This window comes from Mastomys coucha, unplaced genomic scaffold, assembly GCF_008632895.1.
Source record: "Mastomys coucha isolate ucsf_1 unplaced genomic scaffold, UCSF_Mcou_1 pScaffold19, whole genome shotgun sequence".
In the NCBI taxonomy this organism is placed as follows: Eukaryota; Metazoa; Chordata; class Mammalia; order Rodentia; family Muridae; genus Mastomys; species Mastomys coucha.
Window position 1 is genome coordinate 23937540 of NW_022196901.1, and position 14920 is coordinate 23952459.

General features: G+C 42.6%; 1 protein-coding gene across 6 annotated transcripts in view; it reads right to left on the reverse strand.

Annotated features, from left to right (window-relative positions):
* The window catches only part of Lmbr1 (limb development membrane protein 1), a 155032-nt gene extending 147081 nt beyond the window's left edge, over window positions 1–7951 (reverse strand). For 4 of the 6 annotated variants that reach the window (XR_004121481.1, XM_031380269.1, XM_031380266.1 and 1 more), the window contains exon 1: window positions 7692–7951. Coding sequence is in view for 5 of the 6 variants with exons in the window: in XM_031380269.1 (XP_031236129.1) it covers window positions 7692–7757 (66 nt within the window). In the remaining variant the exon portion in view is untranslated. The remainder of the gene's footprint in view (window positions 1–7691) is intronic. The other 2 variants (XM_031380265.1, XM_031380268.1) reach the window with 2 other exon arrangements.
* Between the last annotated feature and the right edge of the window lie 6969 nt (window positions 7952–14920).

Sequence of the window (14920 nt, forward strand, 5' to 3'; positions counted from 1 at the left end):
AGAAAGAATTTTAAAAGCAGTAAGGGAAAAGGTCAAGTAACATATAAAGTCAGGCCTATCAGAATTACACCAGACTTCCCACCAGAGACTATGAAAGCTAGAAGATCCTTGGCAGATGTCATACAGACCCTACAAGAACACAAATGCCAGCCGAGGCTACTATACCCAGCAAAACTCTCAATTACCATAGATGGAGAAAACAAGATATTCCATGACAAAACAAAATTTACACAATATCTTTCCACAAGCCCAGCCCTACAAAGGATAATAGATGGCAAACACCAACATAAGGAGCAAAACTACACCCTAGAAGAAGCAAGAAGGTAATCTTTCAACAAATCCACAAAAACCTAATTACACCTCTTACAACAAAAACAACAGGAAGTGACGATTACTTTTTGTTAATATCTTAATATGAAAATTAATATTACCAACATATCCTAATCAATTGAAATCCAAAAATATAAGGAATTAGAAATTTGTTGACACCGGGCGGTGGTGGCGCATGCCTTTCGCATGCCTTTAATCCCAGCACTTGGGAGGCAGAGGCAGGCGGATTTCTGAAAGCCAGCCTGGTCTACAGCGTGAGTTCCAGGACAGCCAGGACTACACAGAGAAACCCTGTCTTGAAAAACCAAAAAAAAAAAAGAGAGAGAGATTTGTTGACTGTCATCCAATGGTCTCTCTAATTTGGTAATTGGAGAAATAGGTCCAATATTATACAATCCATATACACTTTCAGCTTGTTTGTGACAGTGTCTGGCTGTGTACAACAGAAGGGTCTTGAGATCTTGCTTCTCCTATCTCAGCCTCTCTATTAGTAGCATTGTTTATTTCATGTTTTTACATTATACTATGGTTTTCAGAACAGCTTACATATTTTTAAAGTATTTATATACCCAAAAGAAATGTAGACAATTAAATTGGGAGGGGACTTGTAAGAGAACAACAAAGAGTGAGACTGATGCTTTGCTTGACATTTGTAACTCTTGTATCAAGTTACCACAGTAAGAGCCAAGATTTTAAGCTCTACTAAATACAAAACAAACAAACAAAAACACTTTATATATTTATGTTTATTTAAGAAAATATTAGTAGTGATGTATTATTTTGAAATATACAGTTAATATGTTTGGAGTTATTTAAAATTTATATTGAGAAAAGCGTATGTATTTTCATTATTGCTGTAGACAAGCATCTACATAAGACTGTTAAATTGACTGTTGTTTTATATCAAACAACTTTTATTATACTCATTTTTATTGTTATAATATTTTATAAATTTTAGAGAATATGACAAAAAAGATATTGTAGGTATTGAAGGGGAGGTCTCTGGGAGGAGTTGGGGTACAAAAGGAAAACAATAATGTGACTTAATTCTATTTACTTAAAATATGTTTTTAAATGTTAACAAATTCAGATAAATTGAAATAATGTATCTTTTCTCATCATAATGCAATAAAACTTAAAAACAAAAAACAAAAAAAAACTACAAACAGACCTATACATAGCTCAGTTATACCACTCCTTCGCAGGATTTGCATTTCTGTGTTTATCATAGCACCATTCACAATGGTCTACTGACACAATAGTGTTGGGGACTGGGTCTAATGCTTTGATTTAATTGGAAATATGTGTGTCCAAACACTAAAGATTCTTGTCCCCAGTTGGGTTTTGATGGATCAATAACACCAACAGTCAATGGTTGGGCAAAGAGAGAGAGTCGGGACTTCTAGGTTCCTGTGGGCTAGGAGTCAGGAGGAAGGAGGAGATGGAGAATCGAGAGACAGATCAGATTTAGAGTCACAGGGGGAAGATCATCCAAAATGTAGTTGGGAAGGGAAAGTGGGCCCCAGAAGGACAGCCCAGAAACATCTTAGGCAGCATAAACCAATGGGCCCCACAGAAAGTAACAGGGCAGCAAAGTTAATGGTAGATTTAGAAGGTTGAGTCAGGAGTACTGGAGGGAAAAGTATGGTAGCTGAGAGAGTAGCCAAAGCATTTCAAAAATAAGCTAGTGTGTGTGTGTGTGTTTGTGTGTGTGTGTGTGTGTGTGTGTGTGTTTCATTTGCAGATCCAAAGAGCTCCTGAGTGGTAGCTCTGACTGGAAGTCAAAGCGGAGTTAACTAAAATTACTGCTACACAATAGTCTATTGACAAATGACTGAAAGATATGGTACATATACACAGTGGAGAATTATTCAGCTATCAAGGAAGATGAAGCTGTTTTGCATGGAGATGGATAGAAAAGGAAAGAACTCAGGTTAAGTGAAGATAGACAAGAGAAGCTTCACATGTTTTCTTTCCTAGGTGGAAACTGATTTGATTAAAGACCTGAAAGTAGAAGGGGGAATACAAAAGGAAGGGCAAAAGGACCATGAGGTATACAAGAGAAGAGGAGAGCAAAAGGGAAAAGGAATTAAATGAGGATATATGAATACATAGAAATGTCACAGTAAAGTCCAATCATTGGTATAATAAATGTGCATATTTTAACCCATAAATGATGGCATTCGCCTATATTCTCAGCACTTGAGAAATGGAAGTAGGAGGACCAAGAGTTCAAGTTCGTCTTCAGTAATACGATGAGAGGTCAAGGCTGACCTAGCCTATGTGAGACCCTGTCTCTCACAAAGAAAAAGAGCCACTAGAGTACTTTACTTTAAATGATGTAACCCAAAAGGAAAAAATAAGTGTGATATATCATCATGTACTAAAAAGAACATATAGCCAAAACACTCATGTACATAAAATAAATATATAAATAAATAAATAAATTCTAAACATATCAACTTTATTTAAAAAGATAAAGAAAACACTACTTTAGCTAGGTGACATTAATTCATCATGAATGAAAAAGTAAACCTAAGCCAAATACATAAGAGAAAATATGAATCTTAAAACAACCTAAGATTAGAGGCCTTCCTCAACTGCTAAAGAATACCTATCTACAAAGTATCAAAAACTAGCATACTTACTAACGAGAAAGGCAAAGCTTCTCTAAGACCTACAACAAGGACAGGGCATCCTTTCTCATTCTTCAAGGCAGTGCTAAGAATCCTACTTAGTGCAAGAAAACAAGGGATTTAAATTAATATGTAAAACTGCCTTTATATACAGATGGCTGTATTATCTAATTGAAAAACATCTGAATGAATACACAGAAAGACCTAGAACTTAATACATAATTATATCAAGAGTGAAGGTCACAAGGTTAATATTCTGAAGTCAATCGCCTTTCCTATATGCCAGCAAAGGACAACTGAAATTTTTGTTTTGGCTTGGTCTCAGTTTTTATGTCAGGGTTTCGTCATTTGCATGCTTCTTGTTTTGAGACAGGGTATCACTATATAGCCCTGACTGTCCTGAAGCTCATCATATAGACCAGAGTAGCCCTAAAATGACACAGATCTGCCACCAATCTGAACCAAACACCTGCTGTAACCAGACAAGACTTCCAATGGAGGAATGGAAACACCAATTCAGCCACAAAACCTTTGACTCACAATCTGTCCTACCTACAAGATGTTCAGGGATAAAGATGGAGCAGACATTGTGGAAATGGCCAACCTATGACTGGCCCAACTTGAGACCCCACCATTAATGATAAGTGCAAACAGGAACCTAGTGTAACTGTCATCCTCTGAAAGGCTTCATCCAGAAGCTGATGCAAACATGCAGAGACCCACAGCAAAACATTAGGCAGAGCTCAGGGCATCTTGTGGAAGAGTAGGGGATAGGATTGAGGGAGCCAGAGGAGTCAAGGACAATATAAGAAAACCTACAGAATCAACTAACCTGGGCCCATAGGGGCTCACAGAGACTGAACCACCAACCAAAGAGGATGCAAGGGACATTCCTATGCCTCCTACACATATGCAACAAGATATGAAGCTTGGTCTTCATGCGGTACCCCTAAAAACTGGAGCAGAGGCTCTCTTTGACTACACTGCCTGCCTTTGGATTCCTTTCCTCTAACTGGAATGCCTTGTCTAGGCTCAATAGAAGATGTTCCTAGTCCTACTGCTACTTGATTTGACAAGGCAAGTTAATATCAATGGGAGGCCTCCCTTTCTCTGAGGAGATGGGGGGGACAGGGGGAGGGTGTTGTAGGCAGTGAGAGGGAGGGAGGGTATGGGAGGAGAGGGAGGGGAAGCTTCAATTGATCAAGATGTAAAGCAAATTAATTAATAAAAAGCATGTGCCTATACTAGCCCAGGAACAAGTGAAATTTGAATATAAAACATACATCATTTACACTAGCATGCCAAAAAAATTAATGTTAACACAATATGTAGAAATCTAACAAAATATATTTAAAACATGCATAAGAAAACCATAAAACTCTGATGAAAACATCTAAAAATAACTTTAATAAATGGAAAATAGCCCATGTTCATGAACAGGAAAATGTAAATTCTTCCTATTTGATCTACAAACTGAATGCAATCCCAATCAAAACCCAAGCAAGGTACTTTGTAGATATAAACAAACTGATTCTAAAGTTTATGCAGAGAATCAAAACCCAAAACAATCAGCACAATCTGAAGAGAAAGAATATAATCAAAAGACTTTTGTAAAGTAAAAATAAAGCTTAAATAATCAAAGTACTGACCAATGGAACAGAATAAGAATGCTAGAAATATAACCATATAATACAGCTGAGCTTTCACAAAGCACAAGGACAATACAATGAGGAAAATAATGTATGTTGTTGAAACAACTAGACATCCACCCTAAATATGCTAAAAACAAGGAGTAATACAGGAATTCCAACCCATTACCAGGAATTGTGTGATAAGTATTTGTTCCCAAAAACAGCTCTCAGAACGTAAAGGGTACACTTGTACTGCTGAAGCAGTCATGTTTCAGATTCCTGAGTATATCAGAGCACATCCACCCTGAGAGAACTTTCAGAAACTAACAGATGTCTACCACCAGGTGCACCAGACACAGAGGAATGTGTAAACCTGCCACTTCTCTGGGCTGACACTGTAGTTCCATGGTAGAGGACCCAGATTCAGCTCCCAGTAGCCACATGACAATTCACAACTACTTGTTAACACCAGTTCCAAAGATCTGATGCCCTCTTCTGGACTCCATAGGCATCATGCACAAACATGATATACAAATATAAGTACAGACAAACATTCATGCATATAAAAGAATGTTTAAAATAAAATAAAATTTAACCTTAGATGCCAGGGCAGCAGTTACTCTTGAAGAAGATAAAAGTTATAACTGTTTTTCTGTTTGTTTGTTTTGTTTTTATTTTATTTATTTATTTATTTATTTTATTTATTTTGGTTTCTCGAGACAAGGTTTCTCTGTATAGCCCTGGCTGTCCTGGAGCTCACTCTGTAGACCAGGCTGGCCTTGAACTCAGAAATCCGCCTGCCTCTGCTTCCCAAGTGCTGGGATTAAAGGCATGTGCCACCACCGGCCTGGCAAAAGTTACAACTGTTGAGGAAATGTGGGTCTCTGGCAAGGTAGCAAAATTCTACTTCTGCATCTGAAACCACGATTAGTCAAGTATGTTTTGTAGGAAATGTAGCTAGAGCATACTTAAAATTATAGATTCCTTCCTAGTAGCTTCATATGTGGGAGAAACCAACTACCTTCTGATTGGCTTTAAGGTCCACACAAAATGAACCTCATATCTGGCACTGTTATTGGAGACAAGAATCTGTGGGTAAAGAGATCATAGACCCTAGGACAGAACCTACTATTACTATACTGCTAACTGGAAACCAGATTAACTTATTCCTAATGACTTACTGTTTTAGTACATCTCTTAACCTTCATCAGAGATGCTTTCCGTGTAGATGACTGTTAACAGAGACCCAAAATGGCCAAGGTGCAAAGAATATGAGGCTACAGAATGAATTCTCAGCCCTAAATAGGAACTCTGTATCATTTCCCTCTACCTAAGACTTAAAATAATTGTGAAAGAGGGGGCAAAAAGATTGTAAGAACCAGAAGCAGTGGATGTCCATAAAGAATCAGTGTTTTCCAACTATGACAAGGTAGTTATACAAATGAACTGAGAATGGTTGTAACAATGCACACAAAACCTGGGCAAGTTCAACCCAGACAAAAATCTCAGTATGGAGAGAGGAAGTAAAAATGAAGTTCACCCCATCAGAGGAGTTAGTGACAACTGATAGCTGCTAAAAGAGAGTCAGTTTTCTTTAAGAGTGTGCTACTGATAGGTCAACCATAATCTCCAATGAATACCCACACCCAAGAGTAGAAATGCAGCACAAATTTGACTCATGTTTTTTTTTAAATGTCATGAAGTTGAGTATGTGGGGAGAGGTCTGGGAGGAGCTGGAGGGGGATGAATGTGCTCAAAATACATTGCATGAAATAACCAAGTAATAAAAAATAAAAATTAACAACTGCACTGTACTAAACTCTATCAACTCAGATTTATGCATCTCCTCTTACTCCAAGATGACTCGGCAAGCCAGTTCTCAATTTTCAAAATCAGTAACTGCACAAAATGAACTACTATGATCCAGAGTGTGTTTACCTCAAACCAAGGGTGTGAAAGTGAGCTAGAAGAAAGGTGAACGCAAATATGTAACTTGGACATACTTTGCAGAGTTAGGGGACACAAACTAATCCATTTACAATAATGTAAGGTACCCTGAAAGGCGTTCATCAAAGGAGACCTTAGGGAGCCAGGCTGGCTTCCTGTCCTGCGAGAAACAGTAGGATGAAGCAGATCTACCCTCTCCAGAGCACTGTAGGCTTCTGCTCTCACACTTCCTAGGAAGACTTGTTGTCTTTACTCCTCTGAAAGTTTTTAACTCTGTCCTGGATAGAGGGAGAGGGTGTGGGTATGGGGGGGATGTGGGTGGGAGGCCAGAGCCACTGCAAGGCTGAAAGCTTGGGAAACCAGGCACTGTCTGTACCTACACCTGAGCCACGGCAAGCTCAGCCCAGGTAACATGCCAGGCTAGAAGAAAAGAGGCAGCCACCCATCACCCTACACCCTCAGTTAGCAGCAGGAGATGCGGGATAAACTCAGGTGAAGATGGGGAAGCAGATGATAAAGGTGCAGATGAGTTGAATGGACGCGTAGGGAGAGTATGGGAGAAAAGGATGCGGGTTAAGTGTAGTTGATTGGGGAGGGGGCGGGAAGGGGAGGTCAAATGATGGGAAGGGCTACAAGTGTGGGGAGGAGAGCCGAGCTCAGGTGACCGAGGTGGGCACAGGTGACTGGAAGCAGAGATGATAGAAGGGAGCCCAGAGAAAGGTAGGGGCACAGGTGACCAAAAAGACTCAGCGGAAGGGGGACACAGGTATTGGGAGGAGGTGGGGATAAAGGCGACGGGAGAAGGACAGGAAGTGAGGGTGAAGGGAGGGAACACAGGTGAAGAGGACAGAAAGGAGGGGAGAAAGCGCTGGTGGCGCGAGGGAGACCTACAAGAGGAGAGAGCAGTAAGGTGACAGGCCAGGAGGTGACAGAGGTGAGGAGATGGGGAGTAGGTGACCGGGTCGCAGGTGAGAGAGGACGTAAGTGACGCGGGACGTCGGAGTCGATCTGCAGCAGACCCAGTGGGGCGCTGGAAGGCCGACGTGCGTGAGGGGGGTCCGGGAAGAAGCTATGGGACTGTGCTGGTCTCCGCTGCGCTCCGGGTCCAGAGCGCGGCGCAGCACCCGGGAACCGCCCGGCCACGCACCGTGGACTCTCGCACTTGGCTGTGGAAGTGCTGCTCCCGCGCCGACACCTCGTCCTGCCCTTCCATCCTCCTTCATGCCCACCGCAGGACCTCCCGCGTCCGCGCGCTCCGCCGCACCATTGCCCGCGGGCGGCGGGGCTACACAGTCTCCCGTGGCCGAACGCCACCCAGACCGCAGCAGGCTCGGAAAATGCCGCTTCAGCTCAGAGACGGGAGGTGGGGAACGGCCACAGCCTGGGCGGGGCTTGAGGTCGGGGCGGGACTTGTGCGTCACTCTGACAGCGCCGTACGTCAGAGACGGGCGCCTCTGCGCCTGGGGCGCTGTGCCAGCCGTCGCAAAGCGCCATGGGGAGTGGCTGGACGAGTGGGGGCGGGGCTTTTAGGGTCCTATACTGAAATGGACCTCTGACGCGTGCTGCGGCAGGACAAAAATCTCGGAGCTGGGCCTGAAGTGTTGGGGTCCAGCCATTGCCCAGGGCTAGGAATAAGGGCCGAGGCTCCAGGCAAGGGGTGAGGTCTAGAGGCCGAAGCCCTGGTGTGGACGGGATTTGGAGACCCGAGGTGCACAGGTGCACCCAGCCCTCCCTTGTTTACTGAAGCTTTTGGATCACACGCGGGCTCCACCCTTGCTCTCAGGATCAGAGTTTAGCACTGTGCTGGACCAGCCTAAAGACCTAGGGCCTACTACGAATTTCTCTCCTAAGCTAGTGCAACGCGGGAAAGCGGTTGCAGCATAGCGTTCTGAAGTCCTCCTGCCTCTGCGGAGATAAGAGAGCCGCTGTCCTGGATGACAGATATAGCCTAGGGCCCCCAACCCTGAAGATGGGCTCTGGTGCTAGGGTCAGGTTCATGATCCTCTGTGATCCTTAAACAACACCCCTGATTTGGAGCGCGGCTAAATATGCCAACACAGCCATTTCCCTCCATTCTGCAATTTTTCTTTTAAAATTGAAATTTATAGGCGTATTTGGTTGGTTGATTTGGTTTTTCAAGACAGGGTTCTCTGTGTAGTGCTAGTTGTCCTGGAACTCAAGAGATCCGACTGCCTCTGCCTCCGGAGGGCCAAGATGAAAAGCCTGTGCCACCACCTCTGGGCTTAAGAGGAGTATTTGCAATTTCAATTCTGGGTTCATCTGGTACAAGAGCCTGCAGTACCAACGTGTGTTCCAGCCACAGCAGACTGATCAGCCAGCAACAACTTCTATATGAATTCAAACCAGTTCCCCTTTGATATGTCTTTAAATGTCCCAACTCTAAAGAAGAAGGAAAAGACTGTTTCTGTACACCCGCATTCTAAGAGCTAGGTTAAATACCCACCTGAACTGTTCCAGATGATCCCTGGGTTAATCTGTGTAAATCAAAGGATAAACACATCAGCTTCTGAGGTGTGTAGCACTTGGGCAGATATTCCAGAAATTGAAAGCATTCGGTATTTCATATCTTTCTAATTGAATACTGCAACCATTTAAACCCTTACATTTCTGTTGCAGAGCTATTCGTGGAAGCTTACCCAGCTTTTATTCAGTTTTATTTGTTTCATTTTCTTTGGCACTTTTGAAACTTAGCCAAGATAGCCAAGTTCAAAAATGGACACCACTCCCCTGCCAAGCACGTTGGCTTACCCCTCTGTCCTCTGGCTTTGCTTCTCTTCCAGTAAGAATCAGTTACCCTTGAATCTGGCCCTGATTATGTAATTTGCTCCCAGTCAGTGATAAAATCAAAATGATGACAGTGTTGGGAAAAGGCCTGTGACTTAGAGTTTGCCCTTCCTGTGACCCCTAGTGATTCCAGCACCCAGTAAAAAGAAGCCTCAAGCAAGCTGGAGTTAGGCATCCCATCACTTCTGCTACTCCAACCACCTTTTTCCCACATCCCTCTTGTAAGAAACAGACAGATGTGGCATGTTTTGTACTCATTTGCGGACTATGGGTTTTATATTTATACCTAAAATATTATATATTTCATATACATAAGAGTGCCAAGGACCAGCCTCAACTTGGAGAGGGGTTCTGAGAGAAGGGGTGTTTGAGAGCTGTGAAACAAATAACTCAAAGCATGAGTCCAGACTGACAGCCTATGCTCTGCTCAAGACAGCTTTGACTTTCCAGTCCCTCCCTCCCCCTGTGTGTGTGTGTGTGTTCTGCTTTAGCTTTTCAGATTGTTCTCTGTGTTCTGCTCTGCTAGAGACAACTTTCGCTTGCTATTCTAAAAATAACTCTCTGGAGAGCTCATCCCTTGAATACCGAAGTCTCTTTATTTACATATCAATTCAGTAATTACCCCAGGTTCCCTTTTGATTATATCTTGAATCAGCACCACCAGATCCCAGCCGCTTGAATCTTAGAAAGAGACAGCAAGACAATAAGATAGCTGGGTGGGACCCCACCTGAAATTACCATTTTGACCATACTTGGACCTAAATTAACTTTTTCTGAGGCTGACCTTGAACTCATAAGCATAAGCAAAAAACTTAGCTGTGTGGGATCTTGCCTTGCTATCACCACTCTCTAAATATCTATTTCCTTCCTTAGTATGTTTCTGACAAGCTGGTTCATAGGGCAGCTGCCTCCGTTCCTTTAGATCTGTGAACCTCCTTATACAATTCATATTGCATCCTTATATTTTGCATAGTTAAGAAATTATATATTTTCAAACTCATGTTTTCAGCATTCTTTCCTACAGCCTGAAGGACTATCCTGAAGGTCACAGTGTTCTGACACTCCCTCACCTCCGGAACTCAAGCTGTCTCTGATTATCATAGAGTCTTTAACCTTGGCAAAACATTACTCCAAAGAGGAACGAGAGAATATGCACAATATTATACAAATGAGCCTTATCAACACTTATGAAGACTCCTGTAAGAACTGAGCAAACAGGGACACCACATAAAAATTCCAAGGAGCTAGGAATGTCCATTAAGCCTAAAGACAGAGCTTCAGAAGGGTTTACAGAGCAAACACCCATCCCCAAGAAATGCCCAGTTCCAGGAAACATCCCCAAGAGGGTGGATCTCCCTCCACCCCCCATGTACAACAGGTATCTACTCCTCACCTGGAGGAGAAAGGTCAATAAAAAACGGAAGAACAGCAGGGCAGTGGTGGCACACGCCTTTAATCCCAGCACTTGGGAGGCAGAGGCAGTCGGATTTCTGAGTTTGAGGCCAGCCTGGTCTACAGAGTGAGTTCCAGGACAGCCAGGGCTATGCAGAGAAACCCTGTCTCGAAAAACCACACACACACACACACACACACACACACACACACACACACACACACAAAGAAAGAACAATGGGAAAGATAAAGTGTAACCAGCCCACATTATAAGCTGTAAAATTCTGAGCTTTGTTTCCTCAGGGTCATCCTTGTCCCAATGCAGGACTAGTTCAATAAAAACCTCATGCAATTTGCAGCAATCTCCCTCCTGATTCTTCATGAGTGGGGCACCCACGCCAAAATTAACACTCACACCCTACTGGTTCTGTTCCAGGAGCAGGAAACCATGTCATACTGTCCCTTACAAGTCCATGCCAAACTCTGCAATATATTGAAAGGCTGGAGAATCTTAGAATTTAAAATGAGGACATTTAATAGAAATGTATGTATAATGTGTAGCCTTTACCTAAAAGGGGACATGGAAAACCTCTGTATCAAACCAAAAATCGAGAAGTAGGTAGTTCCAGGAACTTGGCTAACTCAGAGCCTCAGGGCTCTGGTTCCTGATACCTGCCCCTCCAGAATGGCCCACAATGAGGGTGGAACTAAGAATGAAGGTCTACTGGTTTATGAGACTCTCCACCCTGTCGACCGGTAGATGAAGATTACATTTTTAAAATGAATATGTTTCCCTCCCTAACTGAATACCTTGGGTTGGGTCCCTCTGAAATTTTCTGTTTCCTTGGTAACCCTCTCCCCCCCCCCAGCTTGTGGTCTTTCCTTAAATACCCCTCACTTCTTGTGTTCAGGGTCGAACTCTGGCCAGCATGGTCACGAGATCGACCCCGGTACCGGCCTATCCCAAATAAACCTCATATGATTGCAGCAAGTTCGGTCTCTTGTGAGTCATTGGGTGGTCATGTCATCCCAAGACTTGAGTAAGGATCTCCCCAGTTCTGGGGGTCTTTCAATATGATATGTAAGTAGCAGCAAGGCTGGGGAAACAAAGAGGACTATCCAGAGAGAAAGAAGAAAAGAGTGCATGGAAATGCAAGTGATAAAACTGTACTTGAAGAAAATGCCTTTATGATATCCATAATGACATACAATGAACATACACTAATTAAAAAATAATTAATTGGCCAGTCTAATGTTTCAACAGGTAAAGGTATTTGTTGCTAAGCCTGATGGTCTGAATTCCATTCCCAGGACTCATTTAGTAGAGGAGAAAAATAACTCCCACAAATTGTCACATGTAACTTGTAGCACATGAGTACACACACACACACAAACAAATCTTGGAAAATAATATTCCTAATACAGTTGTTCTGTAAGACTGTTTGAGCCACTATAGAGCTTTGAAATTTTCTCTGGAAAGTGTCACCAAGCACTCTGTTTATAATTGTCATATGATCTGTGTTTGGAGACTGGGCAGCAGGTAAGAATGAAGCCATGAGACTTACTGTAATAATTTAGAGCCTATGTATTGGATCCAGGTGGAGGCTGTCCACCTGATAAGAGGTGTGCAGACTAGATTTGGGTTAAGAGTCTGTAGCAAAAACCCCTACCACCTTAGGGTTCTATTTCTGTGAGAGAACACCATGACCACGGCAACTATTATAAAGAACATTTAATCAGGTCTGGCTTACAGAGATTTAGTCCATTATCATGGTGTGAAACATGGCAGCATACAGGCAGACATGGTGCTAGAGAGGTAGCTGAGGGTTCTGCATCCTGATCAGCAGGCAACAGGGAGAGCAACACTAGGCCACTGGGCCTGGCTTGAGCTTTGAAGCCTCACTCCTGACCCCTAGTGACAGACTTTCTCCAACAAGGCCATACCTAATAGACTCCAATAATAGACCACTCCTATGAGTCTATGAGAGTCATTTTCATTCAGACCACCACAGGTTGGGAGAAAAAAGAAGGCTCAAGAGACTCCTAACACCTAGAGGGACAGAGTTGTATCACCTAAGAAGAGAGGGTTTTGGTAAAGCAAGTGAGATGAGGTGTAAACCAAGTACTATATATTATGCTTTTTATTAGAAGGGCATCGAGAATTGTAAAAGATGTAAATGGAAAGTCCTACAAGGCTGGGTGACTCAGATGGTCTCTGTATATGCTGGAATCCTGAAGAAGTAGGCTCCAATGCCAGTGAAGAAATGGATGTGTTAGGAAGGTGAGGACAAGCAGACAAAGAACAGAACCTTCCTTCTTTCATTGTCTTTCTATAGGCTTCCAGAGAAAGTGTGGCCCAGATTAAAGGTGTGTCCTCTGGCCTCATGATCTGGATCAAAAGCCTGTGTCTTCTAGACTCAAGATCTGGATCATAGGTGTGCCCTCCATTTCTGGATTGTAATTCATTCCAGTTACAGTCAAGTTGACAACCAGAAATCACCATCAAAAAGAGCCACAAGCGACAATGCAGGTCCATCACTAATAAAACAAAATGTTGAGCAAAAGAAAGCTTCAGGGAAATAGGTGTGAATCCATTTATACAGTTCAGAACAATGCATAACAAGGCTATATATCATTTGGTGAGGCAAACATGCAGTTGAACCAGAAAAAAAGTGGGGAACAATAACACTTAGAAATGGAGTCAGAGCAGGATCAGGTGAGGGGATATTTGTGGCTACAAAGATTTGATGGTGATGGTGCATATTTAAATTGGTGTTCGGTTCTACTCTGTTATATTGGTACTCTTTCTGCCATATATATTATGTATAATGCACAGAATGTATCTGCTAAATATTTAATAAAGCCATTTCTTTTTCCTTTTATTGAAAATATTTTTTCACATAATATGTAACTTTAATTATTTCAAACCTTATTTTTAATGACTGTTCTTAAATGTTTTAACCTCTCTTATACCCACCAGAGGTAGTGGAAAAGAAAGGATACAGGGAGCGAAGGGGAGAGTGGACCTGTTTAGAAAGGTTCTTTGGAGCAATTCCCATCTATGTTGTCTGGAAATCGGCAGTTCATTTCACAGTTTAGTAGTGACAGCTTGATCCACTTCAGCTTAATTCACTTGCAAACACTTAACAAATACACCAGCAGTCTAGTTCAGTAGAGTCAGGATAGCAGATAGGAATCAGCAGCAATGTCACAAACCTAGCAGAGACAGCCAGGCCTCAACCTCAGCTTGAGTGAGCAGAAGGGACTGGGAGGGACAACAGGAGAAGTTCTTGGCTGTGTGTCTCTTAGGGAAGGGAAGATCAGTGAAGACTTGAGATTCACAATCATTGCACAACTAGTTATACCAGCAAGCCAAGCTCTGTCTCCATCGCTACATGGAATCCTACCTATACCCTCCAAACATCACATGTCCTCCATGTGTCTTGTTTCAATACACGTCTTGCCTCAGTATGTGCATCCAATCAGTCCAATTCCTCAGAAGCAACAAGAGACTGCAGCACACCACCGGAGGTTTTTTGGTGCATTTCTCTCTATGGAGTACTAACAAATGCAGCTCAACCACACAATGTAAAGTGAACCAATACATGCGTGTTGTTAGCAAAAAAATCTTTCATCACATGTCCTTTCACATGCTTGCTTTAGCAGAACATCCTCTCTCCTGTGTCTCCATCAGCAAAATGTTCCTTCACATGTTAGCACCAGCAAAACATCTTCCAACTGACTTCCCAAAAAACCTTAAGTCGCTGGGTGGTGGTGGCACACTCCTTTAATCCCAGCACTTGGGAGGCAGAGGCAGGCGGATTTCTGAGTTCGAGGCCAGCCTGGTCTACAGAGTGAGTTCCAGGACAGTCAAGGCGACACAGAGAAATCCTGTCTCGAAAAAACAAACAAACAAAAAAAAGAACCTTAAGTTTCCACTTCAATGATATATCTTGACTATAGTTTCCTTCCATTCCCCCTGTTCTTTGCCATATTCATTCTCTAGATCCACTCTTTCTGTCTCATTAGAAAACAAACAGGCTTCTAAGGAATAATGATAAAATATAATAAGATAAAACAAACTCTTAACATATCAGAGTTGGACTGAAAGACTGAAAGACCCCTGGGGGAGACCCCCACTCAAATCTCAGGAGGACGTACACCCAAGGAATCACGAGA